The sequence below is a fragment of the Rattus norvegicus genome, chromosome 2 (genome assembly GCF_036323735.1).
Source record: "Rattus norvegicus strain BN/NHsdMcwi chromosome 2, GRCr8, whole genome shotgun sequence".
NCBI classification, from domain to species: domain Eukaryota; kingdom Metazoa; phylum Chordata; class Mammalia; order Rodentia; family Muridae; genus Rattus; species Rattus norvegicus.
Genome location: NC_086020.1, coordinates 176,063,449 through 176,088,186, shown reverse-complemented (window position 1 = coordinate 176,088,186; position 24,738 = coordinate 176,063,449). Strand labels below are relative to the sequence as shown.

General features: G+C 42.3%; 1 protein-coding gene and 1 non-coding gene across 2 annotated transcripts; both read right to left on the bottom strand.

Moving 5' to 3' along the window:
• Positions 1–6: 6 nt before the first annotated feature.
• Positions 7–24,658, bottom strand: Cct3 (chaperonin containing TCP1 subunit 3). Its single transcript, NM_199091.3, has 14 exons — positions 24,518–24,658; positions 22,437–22,498; positions 20,923–20,973; positions 20,783–20,845; positions 18,243–18,339; positions 16,267–16,384; positions 12,270–12,456; positions 9,350–9,499; positions 8,378–8,510; positions 8,122–8,203; positions 3,321–3,501; positions 1,112–1,357; positions 636–767; positions 7–327 (listed from the first exon to the last, which is right to left on the bottom strand). Exons 1-14 carry the CDS (start codon positions 24,546–24,548, stop codon positions 223–225), a joined length of 1,638 nt encoding a protein of 545 aa, NP_954522.1. The 5' UTR covers positions 24,549–24,658; the 3' UTR covers positions 7–222.
• Positions 6,148–6,283, bottom strand: LOC120101251 (small nucleolar RNA SNORA2/SNORA34 family). The gene has a single exon (XR_005501628.1). It is a non-coding gene; the product is annotated as a small nucleolar RNA SNORA2/SNORA34 family (small nucleolar RNA).
• Positions 24,659–24,738: the final 80 nt, after the last annotated feature.

The following is a 24,738-nucleotide window of genomic DNA, read 5'->3' as shown; positions in this document are numbered from 1 at the left end:
ACTGTCTCAAATGACTTAGATTTAATCACTGGAAGCAAACTGAATGGAAGCTTACAACAGAAGAGATACACGTCAGTGCTTTTTGCAAACCGAGATGGGACAGACTGGGGGCTGCCCCTCAACCTGATCCTTTGCAAACAAAGATGTCCACAGTGTTCCTGGAACTCTGGCTCAGGAAAGGGGAGACTGCTGGTTCTGTGGTTCAGTCACCTTGCTTAGCACTCACTCCTGGCCAGCATCTGGAGCACCGGTTTGCCGGTTCTGGTCATCACCCTTCTTCTTGTGGCCAGAGACAATGTCATCAATCCGCAGAAGCAGAACTGCAGTCTAAAAGAAAAACAGGTCAGCAGAGAAGAGAAAGACACCGTTTACTTTTAGCTTTCTCCTGGCTCCTCCCACAGAATTACCATTTTATCTGGGATCTTCCTCTTCAGAGTCTCGAATGAACAATGAAGCTCTACCTAAGCAAGGGATATAACTTGTCCCCTGTTACGCTGCTTCTGTATAAGCTAAAGGTAAGTAGGGAGTAGAGTTCCTTGGGAGACCTTTGGGGAACACTGCCTTTTTATGGCCCTTCCTTTTAGACAAATCTCAGAAGCTGGTTATCTGGACAGAAATGACGTATGGCGTCTTACCTCCACTGCTGTTTTGTATGTTTGTAGCTTCACAGCCAATGGCTCCCAAATACCCAGCTCTTTCATGTCCACTAAGGTACCAGTCTCACCATTCACACCCCAGGTCTCACAATTCTCCTGTGTGTGCTTGGCCTGCAGGTGGAATAAATACGGGCAGGGAGAGTACAATGAAGGATGTTGTGTCAGAGAACAGACAAAACCAAACCACTAAAAACTGACAGCAAAAAAGGCAGACTACAAGATTTGAAGGAACGAGCGATAAGAAAAGCAAAGGGGTAAAGTTAAGGTTGATGGCTACTGGGGAAGGACACCAAAGGTTGACCTCTGGCCTACACATACAACCCACACAAGTGTGCATGAACTTAAGGGTATGTGCACTTATGAGTATAAACATCCTGTCAGAAAAAATTTTTTTCCCTTAGGGTGAAAACAGCTTTCCTTACCTCAGCAAGGAATGGGTATAGAAAAGAACTCACCCGAAGGGAGGTAAGCAGACGAATGGTACTGGCCCCACAGTTCTGGATCAAGGTCCGAGGGATGACCTCTAAAGCCTGGGCCACAGCCCTATATGGCCATTGTTCCACACCAGTCATGGCCTTAGATTTTTCTGTCAAGGCATGGGCCACAGCCATCTCAGAGGCTCCACCACCAGGCACCAGCTGAGGGTCCAGGAGAACATTGCGGCACACTTGCATGGCATCCTGGAGGTTGCGTTCTACTTCCTTGGGGAAGCCGAGAAATGGTTTAGTCAGCTCGGTGACTCACAGAGAAATCAGAGGCTAAGGATTTCCTGACTGGCAAACTTTTTGCAAACCACAAATAGGGCAACTAAGAAGACTCTTGTGACCCCTACTGGCAAGGGGCAGAAGTTATGTTCACATTCTAACTCAGGAATGTGAGCACAAAAGGACTCCTGCAAAAGGGTTAGGGGATATTACATCTCAACTACGAGGTTAGGTCTTTATATTGCACCAGAGAGAATCAAACTATTTCCCTTCTTTCCTAGTTGTGCCCTCCAGCAGACTGTATGGTGTACTGTCAACTATCCTCTGCTTACCAGCTACTATCCTGGAACAATTACTCCCTTTGGGAGTAGGGATGGGGTTACAATTTCAATTTAAAGGGGCTGCAGTTGCAGCAATGGCTTAGTGGTTCAAGGCTCTTACTAACAAGCTGGATCACCTAAGTTTGATTCCTGGGACTGGGACAGTAGAAGGAGAACAGAAAGAGAAAGGAGGGGTTGGGAATTTAGCTCAGTGGTAGAGCGCTTGCCTAGCAAGAACAAGACCCTGGGTTCGGTCCCCAGCTCTGAAAAAAAAAAAGAAAAAAAAAGAGAAAGGAGAAAGGAGCAGTAATGTTGGGTTTGTGGCTTAACTGGAGCCACAATGGAGTACATATGGGCTGCCACCCATACGAGATCACACTGAACCACCAAAATGAGATCCTATCACATACACATACACTCACACCCTTGCTGCCCTGGAATTTAATCAAGTAGACCAGAATGGCCTTAAAAAAACCCACAAAGACCCACCTGTTCCTACTTCCTGAGCGCTGGGATTAAAGGAGTATACCACCATAGCCGGCCTTTGCCATTCGTTCTTATTTTTAAAGATTTACCTATCTTGTGTGTGTGTGCGTGTGTCTGCATGAGTTTATGCATGCCATGTGTGTTTGGTGCCTTTGGAGGCTGGGGAATTCCCTAGAAAAGCAATGAGTGATCTTACCACTGAGCCTCTCTCCTGCTCCAGCTGTTTTCTTTTGTTTTGAGACAAGGTCTCCCTGTATATCCTCTGCTGGCCAAAACTCTTGTAGACTAGGCTTGCTTCACCTGATTGTCTCTAAAATGCTGGGATTAGGAGCATTCACTACCATTACCTGGCCTGTTTTTATTTGTTGCTGTTTTTCTTTTTCTTTCTTTCTTTCTTTTTTTTTTTTTGAGTTGGGAACCGAACCCAGGGCGCGCTCTACCACTGAGCTATAAATCCCCAACCCTGTTGTTGTTTTTCAGACAGGATATTTTTACATAGTTCTATATAGTTTTGGCTGGCCTCAACCTCAGAGATCTGCCTGTCTCTGTCCTCCCCTCTCCCTGTCTCCACCCAGTGCTGGAGTTAAAGGCATACGCTAACCACGGCCTGGCTTGTATAGCCCTTCATACTTTCAAACTTGTGGTGATCTTTCTGCTTCAGCTGGGATCACAGGTATAAGCTGCCATATTAGGCTTCCAAATGCACAGCAGTTTCTAGATTGTGCCTGCTTTCCATTCCTCTCTCTTTCTACTTTAAGCTGAGGCTGGCCTCATACTCTATATGTAGAACAGTCCCTCTTTCTGACTCACCACCATGCCTTGATTACGTGGCACCAGGGGCAGAAATTGGCACTCAGTACTCCCGTTAATCTCTTCACTGTCATGTGACTGGTTCTGCTCCTTCACACATCTATGCAGTCATGCAGCCACAGGCCAAAGGATCATGGACTGAAAATAACTGCTACATCATTTTCTTTTTTTTTTTTCCCCCGGAGCTGGGGACCCAACCCAGGGCCTTGCGCTTGCTAGGCAAGCGCTCTACCACTGAGCTAAATCCCCAACCCACATCATTTTCTTTTAAGCTTGTTACAGTGGTGACAATTCTAGGATGGAACAATGTCCTTCCCTTGGTCACGTTGCCAAGGCTCACTCACCGATAGTATCTCTTTGCTGGCTCCTCTAAGAAGAATGGTGCAGGCCTTTGGGTCTTTGCAGTCAGTGATGAATGTGAAGTACTCATCTCCAATCTTCTTGATTTCCAATAAGCCTGCTCCTGTACCAACATCATCTTCTCTCAGTTCCTCGGGTCGGCTGACTATCCGTGCCCCACAGGCTCTATTGGGTGGAGAGGATGTGACTTCAGATGCTTTTACCCATCTAGTAATCTACCGTCTGTGGTTAAAGGTTAGACTAAAATGCATTACTAGAATCACTGAGAGGTCTGAACCGACTGGTAGGAAAGTTTTAAATGTATACAAGCCACGTTTCTTTCTTTTTTTTTTTTTTTTTGGTTCTTTTTTTTGGAGCTGGGGACCGAACCCAGGGCCTTGCACTTGCTAGGCAAGCGCTCTACCACTGAGCTAAATCCCCAACCCCACAAGCCACGTTTCTTAAATTTGGCTTTAGAAATGTAATTATATATATACACATGGCAACTAATCATAACTGGATTCAAGTATAATTTTTAGATAATAAAATCTGGACAATGAACTCCCACACATATGTAACTCAGTTCAATTATACCAAGAGGCCATGGGATGGCTCAGCAGGTACCACGCTTTCCATACAAGTCTGAGGTCCTGAGTTCAATACCCATGTAGTGGTTTGTGAACAGGTTTGGCCTCATACTCCTGTGTTGGAATCCTCGGCCCATGGGGAGGTGTGTCCTTGTTGGAATGGCTGTATTCTTGTTGGAAGAAGTGTGTCACTGTGGGGGTGGACTTTACAGAAGAGTCCCTAGCTGCCTTCTGAAGCCAGTCCCCTTCTGGCTACTTTTGGGTCAAGATGTAGAATACTCAGCTCCTTCTAGAGCAACATGCATCTTGTCTGCCAAGACTGCCATTCTTCCCACCATGATGATAATGGACTGAACTTCTGAAATTTCAAGCCACTCCCAACTAAGCGTTGTCCTTTATAAAAGTTATCTTGGTCATGGTGTCTCTTCACAGCAATAAAACCCTAACTAATACAACCCAGAACTAAAAAAGTCAGGAGAGAACACTTCAGAAAGCAGTCATCTAACTTCTACATATGCACATGCAATGTACCCTCTGCACATCATAGAAAGTGTAATAAAAAAAAAAAAAAGACTATACGAAAAGATTCCAAAGTCAAGCAAGAATCTGAGAAAAACTTGGGGTATATATCTATGATTCTAGCATAGGAGGCCGAGGTAGGATTGTGGATTTAAGTACAGCTTTGAATTCCAGACAGTACAAATTATAAACATAACCCAATAATAAATGTTAAACTTTTCTTTTGGGACAGTCCCATTTAATCCAATTTGGCTTCCAACTTCCCACCCTGTTGACTCTACCTCCCAAGTGCTAAGATCATATTATACACTAGTACCAAGCAGGTTTCCCCCCCTCGTATTTTTTATTTGAGACAGAATCTCGATATGTAGTTAGTCTTGGCAGTCCTGGAGCTCACTATGTACATCTATATACAATAGGCTCAGTGTTCCTGTCATCTGCCTGTACCTGTGTTGGAATTAAAGGCCTAAGGCACTACACCCAGCTCAGGATAGCAGTTTTCCTTTTCTTTTTCTTCTTGGTCCTTTGAGACAGTGTTCCTGTATAGTCTTCACTGCTCTGGAACTTCTTTGTGTAGCAGGCTGACCTTAAACTCAGAGAGTCCCCCGCCTTCTTTGTCTCCTGAGCACTGGGATTAAAGGCACCATTGCTCAGCTTACAAGGATACCATGTCTCCTTTCATGTAAACTTATGGGAACAAGGAGAAAAACTAAGCATGCATATGCATGTCTAGAACCATTTTGGAACAAGCAGACATAGGACTCTCTCTCTCTTTCTTTTTCTTTTTTTTTCCGGAGCTGGGGACCGAACCCAGGGCCTTGAGGTTGCTAGGCAAGTGCTCTACCACTGGGCTAAATCCCCAACCCCGACATAGGACTCTCTTAAATTGAGTTATGTGCCTGGTAGGTGGTAGAGTTGGGATCTCAAGTATTTCCCATAGTTCTACATTCTAATGCCTTGTTCCCTTTGGTAGTTCCACTGGAGTAATAAAGTCTTTATGATTTTGAATCATAAAGGTTTTCAGGACCAAAATCAAAATCAACCAACAAAAAACTAGAACCTTCCCAATTGTGAGCCAAAATAAACCTTTTCTCAAGTATTTGTTTCATGAAGAGAATTAACCCAATAGGTTAGCTTTTTCAAAATTATATTTACTTTGTGCAGTGAACAACTTGTGGGAGTCAGTTCTATGCACCATGTGGGTCCCAGGAATCAAACTCAGGTTGTCAGGCTTAAAGCAGATACCTTTACCCACTGAACCATCAGGACCCTACCCTCCCACCCTCAAGCCTTGAGATAGTCTCATTCAGTTGTAAAAGATGGCCCGGAAGTAATTTGCCCAGGCTGACTTCAAACTTAAGATAATCAATCCTCTTCCCTCAGTCTTCTAGAGTGCTGGGTTTCTGAGTCCTGAGTGGTTGTTTTGTTTTGAGATGTCTCTTATAGCTCAGGCTAACTGGAAAGTCCCTGAAAATAACCTTCAGCTCTTGATAGCCTCTTGCTTTGTCTACTCGGGTGATAGAATGACAGGTCGTACCACTGACTTAGTGGTAGGAAAAAGTACACACACGCACCACACCTACAGATCCAAATGAACAACCCAAGTGTGCACGTGTGAAAAGCAGAGGCTAACTTTGTTTGTCTGTCTGTTCTCTCTTTCCACCTTTACATAGGATCTGGGGAATCAAATTCAGTTCTTCAGGCTTTTTTTTCCTCTCCGTCAGCCAGATGTTTCTTTCTAATGAATTGACCATTACATTTTTAATTTCTGAAATGGCCAACAGACCATAGAAAGACATTTATTTAGGCACCTGCTTGAAGCCAACAGCTTCAGCAAGCTGCTGGCCTTGATTCAGGGCCAATCTTCAGGCTTTTATGGCAAATTGACAAGTCACTTTGTGAATGCCCAGACCCACCAGGGTTTCAACTTTTATTTCACGCTGCTCTTTAATTGACTATGCAGCAAAAGTTGGCCTCAAACTCACAAAGATCCTCCTACCTTAGCCATTCAGGTGCTGGGATTATACATGCACACCATCAACACTGGTTTTTCATAGATCCTTTACAATAGCAGTTAGTGTAACTACAGTCCCTGTATCAGTAACATTTAGTGGTAATTAACTAGGTTTAGTTGTGGCACACATGTATGAGTCAGGAGTTTTCTACTTTCATGAGACTGAATCCAAGTGGTAAGCTGGGAGGCAAATGTCTCTATAACCCAAGCCATTTCAATTACTCCTATCATTAAGTTTTATTTTTTGGGTTTTTGAGACAGGGTTTCTTTTTATAGCCCTGGCTATCTTGGAACTTGCTCTACAGACGAGGCTGGTCTCAAAATCAAGAAGTCAGCCTGCCTTTACCCCCTAAAGGTTGGGATCAAAGGTGCACGTCATGACATCCAGTATCAAATTTTCTCTCCTTTTAAATAAAATGTACTTACTTATATGTTTTTTTTTTTAAAGAATTATTTATTTATTTTATGTATGTGGGAACACTGTCACTGTCTTCAGACACACCAGAGGAGGGCATCAGATCTCATTACAGATGGTTGTGAGCCACCATATGGTTGCTGGGAATTGAACTCAGGACCTCTGGAAGAGCAGTCGGGGCTCTTAACCGCTGAGCCATCTCTCCAGCCCTACTTATATGTTTTTTAATATATGAATGCTGTCTGCATGTATGCCTGCATGTCAGAGGAGGCCATCAGATCCCACTACAGATGGTTGTGAAGCACCATGTGATTCCTGGGAACTGAACTCAGGATGTCTCTAAAAGAGCAGTCAATGCTTTTAACCACTGAGCCATCTCTCTCTCTATCCCTAAGTCTTTTACTTTCTTAATGGTATTTTTTTTTTTTTTGGACAGTTTCTGACCTAGAACTCACTATGTAGATCAGGCTGGCCTCAAACTCAAATAGTTTGTCTTTGCATCCAGAGGTACAATCACCATAGCCAGCTGTAAAAGATGGAGGACTGCCCAAAAAGATAGCTTAATGGTCAAAAGTACTCTTTTGGGAGGACCATTGTAGCTTCATTCCCAGCACCTACATATTTGTTTCACAAATGCCTACTAACTTCAACAGACAGAAACCTTCTTTTTGGAACTCTTGGTCACATTTTAAAAAATTTGTTTTTTGAGATATTAAGACAAGGTTTCACATAGCCCCAACTGGTCTCTAAAGATCACTTGTGAACTGATTCTTCTCCCTTTATGACCCTAGTGTTGGAGTTATAGGCAGGTACCACTCTGGCCATAATAAATTAGCACTAGAAATAGATACCCTGAATGTAGACATCAGTGTATTGAAATTTACAGAAGTGGACTCACTAGCAGCGATCTAATGCTTTTGCCAGACAGTACAGACAGAGCCAGACAGTACAGATCACCAGCCCCGAGTGGTTAACACCTGGAAGCCTAGAACTGAAAGGCAGGAGGACTGCTATAAATTCAAATTCAGTCTGGGGTGCAGAGTTACAGGTCATTGAGGGATACAGAGCAACAGCTTTTCTTAAAAAAAAAAAAAAAAAAAAGAAAAAGAAAGAGATTAAGAAAGAAAGAAAGAAAAAGAAATTTTTACCACTGAGCAAAAATTTCAGAGAACAGAACTTTTTGACAAGCAGTTACTGCATCCTGCACCATTTCAGGCAATGAATATACTATGCAGCTAAAATAAAATATTACCTTTAACTGGCTTACTTACCTAGCAATGCGATTATTGTCTGTTTTCCGGACTCTACGAATGGCTGTGACATTGGCCCGCATGAGGTAGTGCTGAGCTAAATCTGAAATTTAAGAGTAGATGTGTCAGCTAGACACCCAAACTCTGAACTGGTTTTATCCCCAAAGTATTTAAAACAGCACACAACTGTCTTTGCCAACCCATGGGACAAAACCAAATCACACCACTCACCCTCTTCTACCTCAAAGGCAGGCTTGAAAAACAAATGGGGCCCTACCCGAGATGCCCTTTTCTGTGATGACTACGTCAGGTTTCAGCTGGATAATATCCTCACACAACTGCTGGATGTACTCTTCTTCCATTTGCAGGATGCGGGTGAAATCCTCCTCTCGTGTAATCTCAATGTCAGTCTGTGAATGAAGAAAAGGCACTGACTGAAGCTGGAGAGACAGCTCAGCAGTCAGGAGTAGCACTCACAGCTGCCTGGAATTCCAGCTCTAGGGGATCCAACTAACCTGTACTCAGACACATAATGTTCCCCACAGACTGCCACATGCACATCCAGGTACACACACAATAAACATAAATGAAAATAACTTAAAAATCCTTAGGCTGATGAAGATAGTCAAGTGTCATCCCAGTTACTCCCTCTACCCAACCCTCTCATGTATTCCAGAAAATGTCAATCTGAATGTCAAAACTTCACATCTGTTCCACACATCTGGGTTGGACCTTTTGTTTTATTAGTGTGTATGAATAATTCAGATCTCAAATTCTCTATACCTTTTTTAGGACAGGGTCTTATCCTATACATTGTCCAGGTTGTTTCTGATCCAAGAGGTCTCCCTGCCTCATTCACCTGCCCATGTAAGCAGGACTCTGTCTATACCCACACATCTCAATGAGTGCACAACAAATTTATTTAATTTTTGTCACTCTCTTCCCTCAGTCCTGGGCTTCAGACTGCTCACTTGGAAAACAAACATCAAACTATTTTCAAGAAAGGATAATAAATGGCAGCACACAAATGTCACTTGTCCATATTAGTGATCAAGTCTACTAAAGCGGGGCAGCCAGGGGTAGTGGCACATGTACTTTAGTTCCAGCACTTAGAAGGCAGAGGCAGGTGATCTTTGTTAATCTGAGGCCAGTCTGGTCTACACAGTGATTTACAGAACAGTCAGAGCTACGTAAAGAGAACCTATCTCAAAAACAAAAAATAAAACCCTCACAAGGCTGGGAATCTTACCTGGCTTTCTCCTTTCTTGTACTCCAGAGAAGAATCCAGTAGAACAATTCGAGGATTCTTAATATAGCGGCGCATTCTTGGATGGGTCACATCCTTGTTGATCATAACTCCACGTAAGACACACGAGTCTTCAATGATGCCCCCGGGTATCTGAGCAAAAGAAGATTTACTTTTTTTTTTTTTTAAATATTTACTAATTATGTATATAGCATACAGCTTTCTGCCTGCATGTATGCCTGCAGTCCAGAAGAGGGCATCAGATCTCAATACGGATGGTTGTGAGCCACCATGTGGTTGCTGGGAATTGAACTCAGGTCTTCTGGAAGAGCAGACAGTGCTCTTAACCACTGAGCCATCTCTCCAGCCCAAGAAGATTTACTTTAATACATAACCAAGATGCAATAACTGGGACTGATGACACATCACACGGCACTTGCTTCCCTGCATGCAAGCCAAATCCATCTCAAATCTATCCCCATACAGCTTTCCCAAACGACTACTCTTTTAGATCCAAGATACCTTTCTTCTATGAAACTCAAAAACAAAATAATTAAATAGATAAGTGGCAGGCACCATATAAGTTCTAAGGTGGTGTGAGCATCAGTGAGTTCCAGGTCCTTTAGGAATAGTGAGAACCAAAGCAATGGCTGCAAATATGTTCTTGTTTTTGGTTTGAGACATAATCTTACTACATAGCTGTAGCTATACATAGATGTACCTAAGTGCATCTACCAAATACTGGGATTAAAGTTCACCACCAAGCTCGGCTGCAAATATTTGACTTCTTAGGAAGGATGCTAATCTTGGGCCATGACATGCAACCTGAAGGATGAATAAGATCCATAGAAATTCACTGTCCTGACAAAGATTTGAAAGGACTTACTTCATCATTAGGATATTCCCACAGATTTTTAGACTTGAGCTCCAGCTGCTAGCTCTAAGATATTACACTAGCTAGCTACTACACTTACATTCTGATCTTAAATTTAGTAAAAGTAGGAAAGCTTTTGTAGTCCTGGCTGTCCTGAAACTCACTTTGTAGACAAGCTGACCTCAAACTCAGAGACCCGCCTGCTTCTGACTGGTGTGCTGGGATTAAAGATGAGTGCCATCACTGTTCAAACAAATTTTATTATAATGAGTATGTGACGGTCAATGTTGGTGGTCAACTTCTGACACCTTGGAATTAACTAAAACCCAAGCAACTAGCATACCAGTGAAAGATTTTTCTTGATTGGATCATTTGAGGTCAGAAAGTGGTCCATACCTTCTGGTGGCAGCCCACATAAAAGGACATAGGGCTGATTGCTTGCCCTCATTCTCACTGGCAAACTCATCTGGCCTGCTAAGGCATTAGAGCCTACTTCTTTGGGATTCCAAGTAGATTGAAGACCAGCTCAGACAACCAACCTAGAGTACTGAAGGACTACCAGAATCTTTTTTTAAAATTAATTTATTTAATTTAATGAGTACACTGTTGCTCTCTTCAGACCAGAAGAGGGCATCAGATCCCACTATAGATGGTTGTGAGCCACCATGTGGTTGCTGGGAATTGAACTCAGGACCTCTGGAAGAGCAGTCAGAGTGCTTAACTGCTGAGCCATCTCTCCAGCCACTACCAGAATCTTATTTTTCTATCAGGTGACAGCCACTGTTGGAATAGTCACTCTAATAAAGCCTTTCTCTTTAATATTCATAGTTCTGTTCTCTAGAGAACCCTGACTAACAAAGTGGTTTGCCTGCATGCATATGTAATATATGTGTACCTGGTGCCCTCAGTGGTCAAAAGAGGAAATCAGGTTTTCTGGAACTGGAATTATGGATGGCTGTGAGACACCATCTGGGTGCTGGTAATGGAATGTGTGTCCTCTACATGAGCAGTTAAGTGCTCTTAGCCACTAAGCCATTTCACCAACCTCAGCACTTGTAAAATGAATATCCTCACCAGTAGCTAATTAATACCCACAGGCATAGTTACGGACATATCAATGTCTTTTCTTACCCTTGTAAACCTTGTGTATGGAAGGTAGTAAAGGGAACAAAAAATGCTATCAGGAATTCTCCTTGATACTCTTTTAGGTCTTTGTTTCTGGGCTCTGTTGTTGTAAAGATATAAAAAATAAAATGGAATCTTTTATCCTCACTCTAGGTGTACACTGCAGTGCCCCAAGGTATCTGCTGGATATCTTAAGTCTCAGTCAGCAAAGCGTCTCACCCGCTTTGCTCCATCCCATATCACACTGCCAAAGGCCTCTCTCTGAGCCTGGCAGCAATCTCTTTACCTATCTAGTTCCCAAGGCAGGTTTCCATGCCAGAAACACACATCCCAACTCTGTGTCGGCCCAGACCAGCCGCAGCACACTTTCTTACACTTAAATTGCCAAATGAAAAGAACACACAACACAATAACCTTTGATCCAATTGATAAGATATAATTGCACACCTAAACATACAAAGCCCAATACACATCCATCCCTTAAGAACATTAATAAGAACCTGTAAATACGCAGAGCGGAATCTTAACGTCACCTGCCATATTATCCTGCCACGGCTTCTCTCCTTGTCCCTCCTGTCTCTTCCTCCTTTCCGTTCCAGACTCCTTCTCTTCCTTCAAACTTTTCTCCCACCTTCTTGTCCAATGACAGGCCTCCTTCTATCTTTTTTTTTCCCTTTCTTTTTTTCCGGAGCTGGGGACCGAACCCAGGGCCTTGTGCTTGCTAGGCAAGCGCTCTACCACTGAGCTAAATCTCCAACCCCAGCCTCCTTCTATCTTATACTTGCTTTACCTGTGACATTATCCCACAGGGCTCTAAGTTAGTCCAGTTCTTCTTTCTAGTCTAACTAAATAAAGACACCCTACTCTGAACTGGAATGACCATGACAGATACTTAATTCTCAAGCACACACTGGACTAGCTTACCTTTTCCACCCTTGCATACTTCTTGATATCAATTTCCTTTCTGCCATTCTCTTCAAACTGAACAGTCTTAACAGCATCCAGTGCAATGTTGCATGCCAAAGAGGACCACCGACTGATGACTTTTGTAGTAATAGAGCTATTGATGATGTTCAACATCATATCACGGTTATTGACATCAACAGGGGTACTGGAAAAAGAAACCCAGATAACAGTCAATATAAAATGTTTACCACAGTAACTCGTGTAAACCTCAGTGAGCATAAGAGCATGCTAAGAGGCAGAATGAAGTGGTTAAAGTGACAAGACATCTTGCTAAACTTTCAAATACTGCTAAAATTCCTAAAACACTTTACAACGCCAGATAGATTTTAGGGAAGAGGCAACAGCTTCCAAAAGCATTATCTAAGGCAAATGTTCAAGATAGACAGTTACTGCTTGATAAAAAAAAGTAGCCAGGGATACAAGAGAGTAAGGAGGTCTACCCTGAGAAATACAAATTCCAGTTTTGAAAAAAAAAAAAAAAAAAAGTCCCAGGTTCAACCCCAAAGCACCGAAAAAATTCGGGTGTGGTGAATGCCTATGATTCTAGTACTTGGGAGGCTGAAAAGTTCAAAGCTCTCTTCAGTGCTACACATTAAGTTCCAGGTCAGCTTGTACTACATGAGCCTATGTCTCAAAATAATAGATTCTGGGATTGGAGATGCAACTTGATGGCACAGTGCTTGGTTAACACATGCATAAAGTCCTGGATTTAATACCCAAATGCCACGCTTTATAATTTATCATAATATATCTAAAGGTGGGGATGGAGATATGACTAAACAGTTAAGAGCACTTGCTATTCTTCCAGAGGACCTGTGTCCAGTGTATTAAAACTCTAGGGGAGTCACATTTCTGGTTTTCTCAGACACTTGCACTCATATGCACACACCCACCCACACAAAAACAACAACAAAACATCTTAATAGAACACATCTTTAGGGCTGGAGAGATGGCTCAGCGGTTAAGAGCACCTGACTGCTCTTTCAGAGGTCATGAGTTCAATTCCCAGCAACCACATGGTGGCTCACAACCATCTGTAAAGAGATCCGATGCCCTCTTCTGGTGTATCTGAAGACAGCAACAGTGTACTTATATATAATAAATAAATAAATCTAAAAAAAAAAACAAAAAAAACAAAAAAACACATCTTTAAATCTTAACACTCCAGAGTCAGAGGCAGCATGATCTCTACAGATTTGAGGTCAACGTGGTTCACAGACAAGCCAGGACTACATCCTGTTTCAACCTGCCTCTTAAAATCTAAAGGGGGAACATTAAAACAGGGGAGGAAGGAGTCCTTAATAAGGGAGCGCATAATGGAACACATGTTAAAGGATGGAATACTGGTAGTTAAAGGTTTAAGTGTAGATAAGAGTTGAGGAATGGGGAAAAGGAAGCAGTGATGGGTGGATTAACAGTAAGAATGCATGAATAGTCAGGGCATAGTGGCATACATCTTTAATCCCAGTTCTCAGAAGGGAGAGGCAGAGGCAGAGGCAGAGGCAGAGGCAGAGGCAGAGGCAGTAGGATCTCTGAGGCTAGCCTGATCTACAGAATAAGTTCCAGAACAGCCAGGGGTACACAGAAAAACCCTTTAAAAAAACAAAACAAAACAAAAAAACCTCACCACCACTAAAAGGAAAAGGAAAAAGGAGGGAGATGTGTTTTGAAGGTTCCCTGCATGGATGGACAATGCTTGCTTGCAGAAGACATGGTGATTATATGAACTTATCAGTACCAGGCATACGATAATTCCCAATGAGTTATGTATGCATCAGGGAAGATCCAAAGGACCCTAAAACAGAAACCATCGCCACTGTTCTTGATCGCCTATCATAACTAGATAATAAAACTCTATTACTGAAGACACCACACACCTCTATTGCAGGACACAGATTAAGTCTAGACCTACAAATATGTGTACCTTTCAGTCTTGGTTGGAGAAGATTTTGTCCCAAAGACAGAGACTGGTCAAAGTGTAAAGAGTAACTAAGCACTTCTGAGTGTTCAGTTGCAAATGAAACATCTGTATCAATCTCTACGCAAGGTTTGTGGACATCTCAGAAGAGAGGGCAATCAGAATGCAAGAGCTAGTGGCTGTGAACAAGACAATGCCACAGCATTCATACTATCACAGCAGCTGTGGTTACTTGTTCAAGGTCAAGCCAGTCAAAATTCCAGTGTGGGCCTGGAGAGAGGGCTCAGTGGTTAAGAGCACTGTCTCTTCCAGAGGTCGAGTTCAATTCTTAGTAACCACATGGTGGCTCACAACCATCTATAATGGGATCTGATGTCCTCTTCTGGTGTGTCTGAAGAGTGAAAGTGTACTCACATACATAAAACAAAAACACCTTGTTAAAATTCCACCATGGCAGAACATTTAGCAACTGGGAGTTGCTGGAGGAGGGCCATTTTCTTTATAATTGTGGCCACAGGTGGATTGGTCATTCTCTGGTGCATGGCCCTGCACACATATGGGCAGCACTAACTGGAATCAGTAGGTCATAAAAAAAAAAAAAAAAAAAAAAAAAAAAAGAGTCAGGTTTTTCAGTACTCTGGAGGCACAGGTTTCTTTGCTTGATATACATATCCTGTTCTAGACCTACTGGGGCTCTAAACAGGAAAAAGCCACTTAAAAAATAGTTGAGGAGGGGTTGGGGATTTAGCTCAGCGGTAGAGCACTTGCCTAGCAAACGCAAGGCCCTGGGTTTGGTCCCCAGCTCTGAAAAAAAGAAAAAAAAAATAGTTGAGGATATTTTGGGGGAGGGTCTGAGGCACTGTGGCATGTTTTTAATTCCATCATGGAATTTGTTCTCTGTTGTTCTGAGACAGGATCTCACTCTGCAGTTCTGGCACTACATAAACCAGGCTGGCTTTAAACCCAAGAGATCCACCTGCCTCTGCTTCTCATGCAACACCACACTTGGCTTTGTGTCGTTTTTTTTTTTTAAAGATTTATTTATTTATTATATGTAAGTACACTGTAGCTCTCTTCAGACACACCAGAAGAGTACAGATGGTTATGAGCCACCATGTGGTTGCTGGGATTTGAACTCAGGACCTCTGGAAGAGCAGTCAGTGCTCTTAACCACTGAGCCATCTCTCCAGCCCACTTTGTGTCGTTTTGATTAGGGTCGCCCTCCTTTGCATCATAACTTCTGGGATTAAAGGCACGCACTCTTATACTCCCTTCACAGCACTATTAGCACCAAGCAAGTATAAACTACATTCAAGTTCTCTACATTCAAGCAGCATTTTCAGGTGTGGTCCTCTTGTTCCAATGGAAACCTGCTAGGTACTATCCTCACAGCACAGAGCCCCGAATTAGCTATACTCATACATGACTTGCTGATTGCCTGCTCTCATTCTCACTGGCAAACTCATCTGGCCTGCTGCTAAGGCATTAGAGCCTACTTCTTTGGGATTCCAAGTAGATTGAAGACCAGCTCAGACAACCAGCCTAGAGTACTGAAGGACTACCAGAATCTTTTTTCTTTTTTTCGGAGCTGGGGACTGAACCCAGGGCCTCGCGCTTGCTAGGCAAGTGCTCTACTGCTGAGCTAAATCCCCAACCCCTACCAGAATCTTTTTTAAAAAATTAATTTATTTTATGTATATGAGTACACTGTAGCTATCTTCAGACACATCAGAAGAGGGCATCGGATCCCATTACAGATGGTTGTGAGCCACCATGTGGTTGCTGGGAATTGAACTCAGGACCTCTGGAAGAACAGTCAGTGTTCTTAACCGCTGAGCCATTTTTCCAACCCCGAATTATTTTTTAAAATGAGAATTCAATTCTCTTCTCTATTTTGCTATCTTTTTTCCATAATGGAAAGTACCTTGTTTGTGTGCTTGCTCTAATGGCCCTCAACCTATGTGCTTGGCTTTCTTTTATTAAGAACAGATCAATCTAAGCCTCTCACACTATCTATTTTCAGTCCTGCCTCCATACCTGATTTTCTTCAGAGTGCTGACCATATCATCCAGTGCCATGCGGTAAGCACTGATCACCACTGTTGGGTGCATCTGCTGCTCTAGGAAGTGCTCAGCCACAGACAGCATTTCTCCAGCTGCAAAAGGATATAGGCATTATAGCAACGCATTTCAAAGTACCAGGATATGCTAATAAAAAATAATTTTTCTTAAAACAGATCTCACTAAAGGTATGTATGTATCTGGCTATAAATATTGTTCTACATTTTATAACTTCTATAAACAATTTATAAAGAAAACATCCTTACTAGATACATCTTAATTTATCTAAAATTGACATTATGGGCTTACTCTTTCCTTTTTAACTTTCTAACTAAATATGTACTTCAATTTCCCAAGAAAAATGAAAATATTTTTCCCAAGAAAGAAAAGTACAAAGGGGAAAGAGATTTATTGACATAATACCTTAGGATACAGCCAAACTGCTGTCACTAAAAATAAAACAGAGAAAAAGGGCTCACTATAACCCCTGCACTGGGAGGCAGAGTCAGGAGAAACAGGAACTCAAAGCCAGCCTTGAGAGAATGCTTGGCCACTGTTCTCAACAGAAAACAAATTATTTCTAGTTATCTTACCCAGGTCTCTATTAACTATACTATCTATATTAATCTCTTATAGATATGTGTGTGTTTTGTCTGCGTGTGTGTACCATGTGCCTGCCTGGTGCTTGTGGGAGGTGAGAAGAGGTTATGGGATCCCCTGGAACTAGGTACAGATGACTGTTGTTTGGAGATTGGTTCTAATGCTTTGATTCAATCAGGAATCTGCTTATCCACACCCTAAAGGTCCATGTCCCTAATTGGTTTTTGATAGATCAATAAAGATGCCAGCAGTCAATGGCTGGGCAAAGGGAGATGGGGCAGGGTGGGATTCTTTAGAGTTGCATAGGCTAGGGAGAGAAAAGAGAGACCACCACGAGTTCCAGGGAGAAGGATGGGACACAGGAGCTGCAGGAGAGAAAACCAATCAGCCATGTGTGAATTTGGGTAAGTAGCCACTGGACACTTCTCCAATTGGGCCTAGGATAGCAGGGGAAGGTTTAGGAGTGCCTAGTCATTGAGTTAGCAAGCATTTCAAAAATAAGCTAATGTGCATTTGCCTTTCATTTGCAAATCCAAAGAGTTCCTGAGTGGGTGGCTAGAGCACAAAGCAATGTAGCTAAAACTCACTGCTACAGATTGTGAGTGAAGAGTGAATGCTGGGAAACCAAATCGAGGTCCTCTGCAAAAGCAAGTGGGGCTAGAGGTGGCTCAGAGGTTAAGAGCACTTAACTACTCTTTCAGAACCCATTCCCAGCAACCAAGTTAAGTGACTCAAAATCATCTGTAATTCCAATTTTAAGAGACCCAATATCCTCTTCTGACTTCTGTGAGCATTTGTACTCCTGAGAACAAACCATCATAGACACATAGACAGACAGACAAACAAACACACTCACACTCATGCACATAATTTAGAACAAAACCTAAATTGCCCCAAAGATAAACAACTCCCCATATGCATATAAAAACAATTCATGTAAAACTATCTGTCAAAAGTGCCTGGCTTAAAAACAAAATTATTTAAAAAAAAAAAAAAAGACCAATTCACATACAATATGCATTAAAATGATAAAAATGTACCAGAGGAACTTATTAACCTTCTATTGCTTCTATCAGTAATAGCTTGGAATTAAACTACTTGTTGTTTATGATAACTTTACAGAATGAATCTTATTATCTATTGCAAAAACCATTCTTTTTTTTTCCGAGACAGGATTTCTCTGTGGATCCCTGGCTGTTCTGGAATTCACACTGTAGACTAGGTTGGTGCTGAACTCAGAGACCCACCTGCCTTGGTCTCCCTAGTGCTGGGATTGAAGGTGTGTGCCACAATGTCAGGCTAACACATGTTATCTCTAATTTTTTTTCCTTCAATCTTCCACTTTCCTCTTACCAAGAATAATTACTGATGTGGTCCCATCTCCAACCTCTTCATCCTGGGTCCTGCTAATTTCAATCATGGATTTTGCTGCGGGATGCTGGACTTGAATCTGAAAGAAAAACGAACCACTTTAAAAACACAAAACCTGGGGATGGGGATTTAGTTCAGTGGTAGAGCGCTTGCCTAGCAAGCCAAGGCCCTGGATTCGGTCCCCAGCTCCGAAAAAAAAGGGGAAAAAAAAAAACAAAACAAAACAAACAAACAAACAAAAAAACCAAAACAACCTCCCCAAACTTTTCAGTTTTGTTTTTATGTGGTTACTTACATACATGCCATACATGTCCCTTAAGGACAGAAGACAACTTGTGGTTACTGGCTGTCTTTCTACTATGTGAGTACTGGGGACAGAACTCAGGTTGTCAGGCTTGGCAGCAAACTGAGCCATTTTGCCAGCTCTCAAAAGACCTCTTAGCATGGCCCCAACTCTTGAGTGTCTCATACTCTCTCTCTTTTTTTAAAGATTTATTCATTTATTATATATAAGTATACTGTAGCTGTCTTCAGATACACCAGAAGAGAGCATTGGAGCTCTTTACAGATGGTTGTGAGCCACCATGTGGTTGCTGGGAATTGAACTCAGGACCTCTGGAAGAGTAGTCGGGTGCTCTTAACCGCTGAGCCATCTCTCCAGCCTGTCTCATACTCTCTTAACCCTTTGTTTTACTATATTTCTCAGATTAAATTAAATTAAAACCAGCTCCAGCCAGATGTGGTAGCTCGTGCTTTTAATCTCAGAAGAGACAGGCAGATGCTGGTGGATCTCTGTAAATTCTAGGCCACCCATATATCACATAGTGAGGCCCTGTCTCAACCCCCACCCCCCCCCCAAAAAAAAAAAAAAAGAAAAAAAGAAAAAAGAAAAAGGAAAAAAACCCCAAGGGCTAGAGAGCTGTCTCAGTGGTTACAAGTACTTGTTGCTTTTTTAGAGGACCCAAACAAATTCAGTTCCTAGCCCTACTATTGGAGGGCTCACAACCACCAGAAACTGTACCTCTAGAAGGTACATCCTTGGGTCATAGTGCTCCTCTCTTCAATATCTTAAGCAAATCACATTTGTGGGGAAAAGTGTCACTGAGAACTTAATCTTTAAAGCTTCTTCAGTTTAGTAAAAGCATTGTAGTGATTGAATTATGTCCTCTGAAGACAGACTCAAAGGTCTAAACTGTCTGACCTATGAATGTTGTCTTTACTTGGAAGGTGGCCTTTGAAGATGCATTCAAGTTAAAACAAGGTCATACTGGCTTAAAGTGAGTCCCATCATTCTTTTACAAATAAAGGACAAACAAGAATTTTAACAGCATAAGGTGGAAACAGAGACCATGTGCTTACAACTGAAAGGAATGAGAAACATTATTAAAAGATATAAGAAACAAGAGATTCGGGCTGGAGAGATGGCTCAGTGGTTAAGAGCACTAGCAGTGGGGTTGGGGATTTAGCTCAGTGGTATAGCGCTTGCCTAGCAAGCGCAAGGCTCTGGGTTCGGTCCCCAGCTCCGGAAAAAAAAAAAAAGAGAGAGAGAGAAAAAAAAGAGCACTAGCAGCTCTTCCAGAGGTCCTGAGTACAATTCCCAGCACCCACATGGTGGCTCACAGCCATCTGTAATGAGATCTGATGCCCTCTTCTGGTGTGTCTGAAGACAGCTACAAGTGTATTTATATAAATAAAATACTTAATTAAAAAAAGAAAAGAAACAAGAGATTCTGGCTTAGTTGTCAGAAGTAGGCCCCACTGAAACCCCATACAGCTTCAGTCATGGGAAAATTAAGTTTCTGGTGCATCCCTTTATTTTGTGCAGCTGGGAATAGAATCTAAGTCCTTCTGAATAAGAAAGATGTACTCTAATAGAGAGGTACATCTTCTAGCCTCCCTTTATGACAAATTATTGATACATAGCTGAGGCTGTTCTCCAATCTCAACTCTTCTGCCTTAATGCTGAGATAGCAGGCATGCAGCACACCTGGAGTTTCTATCTTTTTTTTTTTTTTTTTTTTTTGGTTCTTTTTTTCGGAGCTGGGAACCGAACCCAGGGCCTTGTGCTTCCTAGGTAAGCGCTCTACCACTGAGCTAAATCCCCAGCCCCTGGAGTTTCTATCTTTAAGCCAGCCATAGCAGGCAGACTAGCTAGGAAAAATGTTCCAAACCTGTAATCACAGTACTCAGAGGCCTTGAACCCGCAAGATTAATCTCAAATCCCTACTCCTCTGACCTTTACCCCAAAATGCTGAGATTAGAGGCACACTGCCATCATGCCTTGATAAACTTGGATTTTAGACAGGGTTATTTTATTTAGTGCAGGATGAACTCATGATCTTACTTCTACCTCTGGTCCCAAAGTGTTGGGATTAGAGGCATATAACACTATGCCAAGGTTATCTACATGTATCTGAATAGGTTCTTGGTATTCAAAATTGTTAGAAAAGGAGGTTTAAAGAAAAAAAAAAAAACAAAAACAAAACAACACAACACAACAACAAAACCAAAATCAAACATACCTCTCGAAGAATGGCATTACCATCATTGGTCATCACGATGCCTCCCATTGGATCCAAAAGCATCTAAGAAAAAGCAAAAGTGTTATAGATAACAAAAAAAGAGGACATGGAGTTTGAGTTCCAATAAAAGGTAGTCCAACCTTCATCATAGATTTAGGTCCCAAACAGGTCCGGATGATGTCTGCAATTGTCTGTTGGTAAGGAAATACAAAACAAGAAGCATAGTCAGAGAATAATGTGTTTCGAAGAACCACAAACAGAACCATTACTTTGTTTTAAACAGGGTTTTACTAGGTAGCTCTGACTGGCTTTGAACGTAAGAGACAGCCCTGTTTCTGATTCTCAATGAAAGGATTAAAGGCGTGCTCCACCATGCCCAGTGCATAGCCAGTGTTTTGAAGATTTATTTTTTACAGGTACGAGTCTTTTGCTCAAATACATGTTTGTGCTCCAGATGGATGCCTGAAGAGCACGTTGGATGCCCTAGAACTGGAGTTACAGGAAGTTGTGAGCTACCACCTGGGTTTAGAGAATCAAATCTATGTCTTCTGCAAGAGTAGCAAGTGCTTGGGGCTGAGAGATAGCTCAACAATTAAGAGTATTGACTGCTCTACCAGAGGTCCTGAGTTCAATTCCCAGCAACCACATGGTGGCTCACAAGCATCTGTAATGGGATTTGATGCCCTCTTCTGGTGTGTCTGAAGATAACAATTGTGTGTACTCATACATAAAGTAAATTAGAAATTGTTAAAAAAAAAAAAAAGCCATCTTTCCAGCCAGAGTCAGTGTTTAACAAGAATGCTAACTATTTTAGACATGATAAATGAACTTTCAAAAAGAGTCTTCAGGGGCTGGAGAGATGGCTCAGTGGTTAAGAGCACTGACTGCTTTCAGAGGTCCTGAGTTCAATTCCCAGCAACCACATGGTGGCTCACAACCATCAATAATGAGATCTGATGCCTTCTTCTGGTGTGTCTGAAGACAGCTACAGTGTACTTACATATAAATAAATAAATAAATAAATCTTAAAAAAAAAAAAAAAGTCTTCCGTTTTAGTGTCCTAAGAGTCCAGCCTTAATATTTTTACTGACAGTGGTCTCTAAGCCACATGAAATCAAGTCTTTCAATCATTCACTTAAAAATATATTTATGAGTTTGAAAGTGTGCTGGCACATGATTTTAGTTCCAGGATTTGGGAGACAAAGGCAAGCAGATCTGAGTCCAAAGATAGTCTGGCGTGCATAGAAAATTCTAGGCAACCCCGACAAGATCCTGTCTCCAAAGAGGGGACAGGGTTCTTTCAGAGGACCTAGGCTCTTTCAGAAGTCCTACCACTCACATAGTAACTTTCATAACAGCCTGGAACTCCAGTTCCAGGGGGATCTGACAACCTCTTCTAGGCTTCTTGTGCATCAGGCATGCACATGGTACACGTACACATACTTGGAGGCAAAACACTCAAACAATGAATAAATAAGTAAATCTTTAAAAACCTCCCTTCCTGTATCACTGTCAGGGAAACATGCGTTTTCCTCTGTTCAACTGTACAGAACCATAGGAAGTTTGCTATTACAAATAATGAAGATTTGTAATATTTGAAATATTAGGGAGTCATCCAGAATGAACTGCTATTATCACTTAAAACATGTGTTACCTTTGCAGCATTGATATTTCCAGATTGAACTTTTCTTCCAGACTCACGCTTTGTATTCTGACCTAAAACAGACAAAAACACGTGTCAATAGCCCAGTGTACACAATCATTTTATTTCCTAACTTAAAGAAAATGTTTACATTTTTTAATGTATATATGTACATATCAAGTGTACAATGCGTAGCACAACTTTGGAGGTCAGAAGACAACTTTCAGGACTAAATTCTCTTTCTATCATATAAGTGCCAGGGATTAAACTTGGTCATCTAAGTCAGGTATGGTGGCGCATGTCTCTGACCCCAGCACTTATAAGGCAGAGTCAGGAGGATCTCTGTGACTTGGAAGCCAGCCTGGTTTACATAGAGAACCTGTCTCAAACGAAACAAACAAACCATAATAAAAAGACCTCCAGTTATTATTAGGCTTGGTGCTTTTTTTCTTTTTAAACCTGCTTAGGGATCCTACCACCAACCTTATTTATCAAGTTTTGAAAACAAAAATACAAAGGTTTCAGTGTATAACCAGCAGTTACAATTACAATGGTTTAAGACTGGGCATGGTAGCATATGCCTTTAATCTGAGCACTGGAGATGCAGATGAATTTCTGAACCAACTCAACTCGGTCTATAAAGTTCCAGGCCAGTCAGAGTTACAAAGTGAGATCCTGTCTCAAAAAGCACCTTTAGGGGCTGGAGAGATGGCCCTGTAGTTAAAAGCATTGGAAGCTCTTGCAGAGAACTCTGGTTCTATTTCAGCATCAACATGGAAGCTCACAACCATCTATAACTACACTTCCAGGGGATCTGATGTCCTCTTCTGGTGTCTGCAGACACTGACATACATGCAGGCAAAAGACACACAGAATGAAGAGAAGCCCCAGTACATTAAGAGATAACCTGAAATGCTTTAACTTCAGAATCTTGACCAATACTTTCCTTGTATGCATGCTCACACACTTCCAGCGATTCATATCTTTAGGTCCCTGAATGGGGCTCAGCAGGATGGTGATTTTTCCCAGAGTGCACATCCCTTACAACCTCCGTGGGATTAGGAGCTACAGAGTCTCAAAGATTAGTGACCAAGAAAGTGTGCTTGTGAGGCTGGAAAGATGGTTCAGCTTCAATTCCCAGCCCCCCATGGTGGTCACAACAGCCCATAACTCCAGTTCCAGGGGATGTTGATGCCTGGAGAGCCAGCCTGTAGGTAAACTTTCTCAGGAGACTAGAGCAGAAAACGATGACTCCTTATGCCTCTGGTCTGCTAATTAAAACCCCATAGATTCGTTCATCTAAGTGTTGGTAGGAGGGGTAGTGTCACTGAACCCCTTTGTCTCTCCTCTCAGTGTGGCCATACTACATGTTTTTCTCTTTAGTATGTCTTAACTTTGAACCCGGTTTACTGAATTATTCTCAATAGCTCGGGTAACTGACAAGGAACTGGTGCTCTTTACTGAGATGAGAGGCGTTAGTTAAAGAAAACAGGAGAGGAATCTGGGAGAACTTAACTGGCTGGTGGGAAAGATCACATTCAAGATCGGGAACGCAAGGAATGTCATTTCAGAACAAGGGTTGCTGAATGACCGCTACTGAAAAGATGCCATTTCCGATCTGCCGGTAAAGGAAGCTTTACTTACCAACTTAACTCATAATTCTTTGGAGAAGTACTACGGTCTCCTAAACACTGTTATTAAAGCATAAATCAAGCGAGTTGCCGTAAGTCACGCCTCTCCTAAGGGATGGACCGAGGATACGAAGCAAGGCCTAACGTTAAGAACCACTATTACTAACTACCAGACGGAAATCATGCTGTAAAGGACACGGGGGCGTGGAGGGTGGCGACTAAAGAACGGAACACAAATGGGATAAAGCACACGTTAAAAACTAGCGACTCCGAGAGCAGAAAGTCATTTTGTCAAAAGAGGGCGACAGGAGAAGGCAGGAGGAGAAAAACTAAGGAAGGAGGTTCTAAGGCGAAAAGACGACTGGAAAGCACGAGGGCCGAGTCATGGCGGGACGGGGCCGGGAAACACTGGCAAGCATGGGGAGAGAGGGGCGGAGGGAGCCATCGCTTCCCTGAACTCACTGAGCACGAGCACTGGACGGTGGCCCATCATGGCGGCACGACGAAGAGCCGACTTTCCAGAGCTGGGGGAAATCGGCAGAACCTTCTGGAGAGAAGAGCAGCGAAGGAAACGCTGCCTCCTCAGGACTGACACAGAAACATGCTAACCTCTGAAGTACCGCCAATCACTAAGCCCATTTCATTGATTGGCATAAACATAGGCCAATCGTAGGTATTAGCCC

What these genes read in the sequence shown, in the direction of transcription:
- Cct3 (NM_199091.3), bottom strand. Translation starts at nt 24,548, where the DNA reads ATGATGGGCCACCGTCCAGTGCTCGTGCTCA. An exon ending in ACAAGAAAGGAGAAAGCCAG is followed by an intron (nt 8,511 to 9,349) that starts GTAAGATTCCCA and finishes CTTCATTCACAG; the next exon opens with ACTGACATTGAGATTACACG. An exon ending in CCAGCAAAGAGATACTATCG is followed by an intron (nt 1,358 to 3,320) that starts GTGAGTGAGCCT and finishes GGCTTCCCCAAG; the next exon opens with GAAGTAGAACGCAACCTCCA.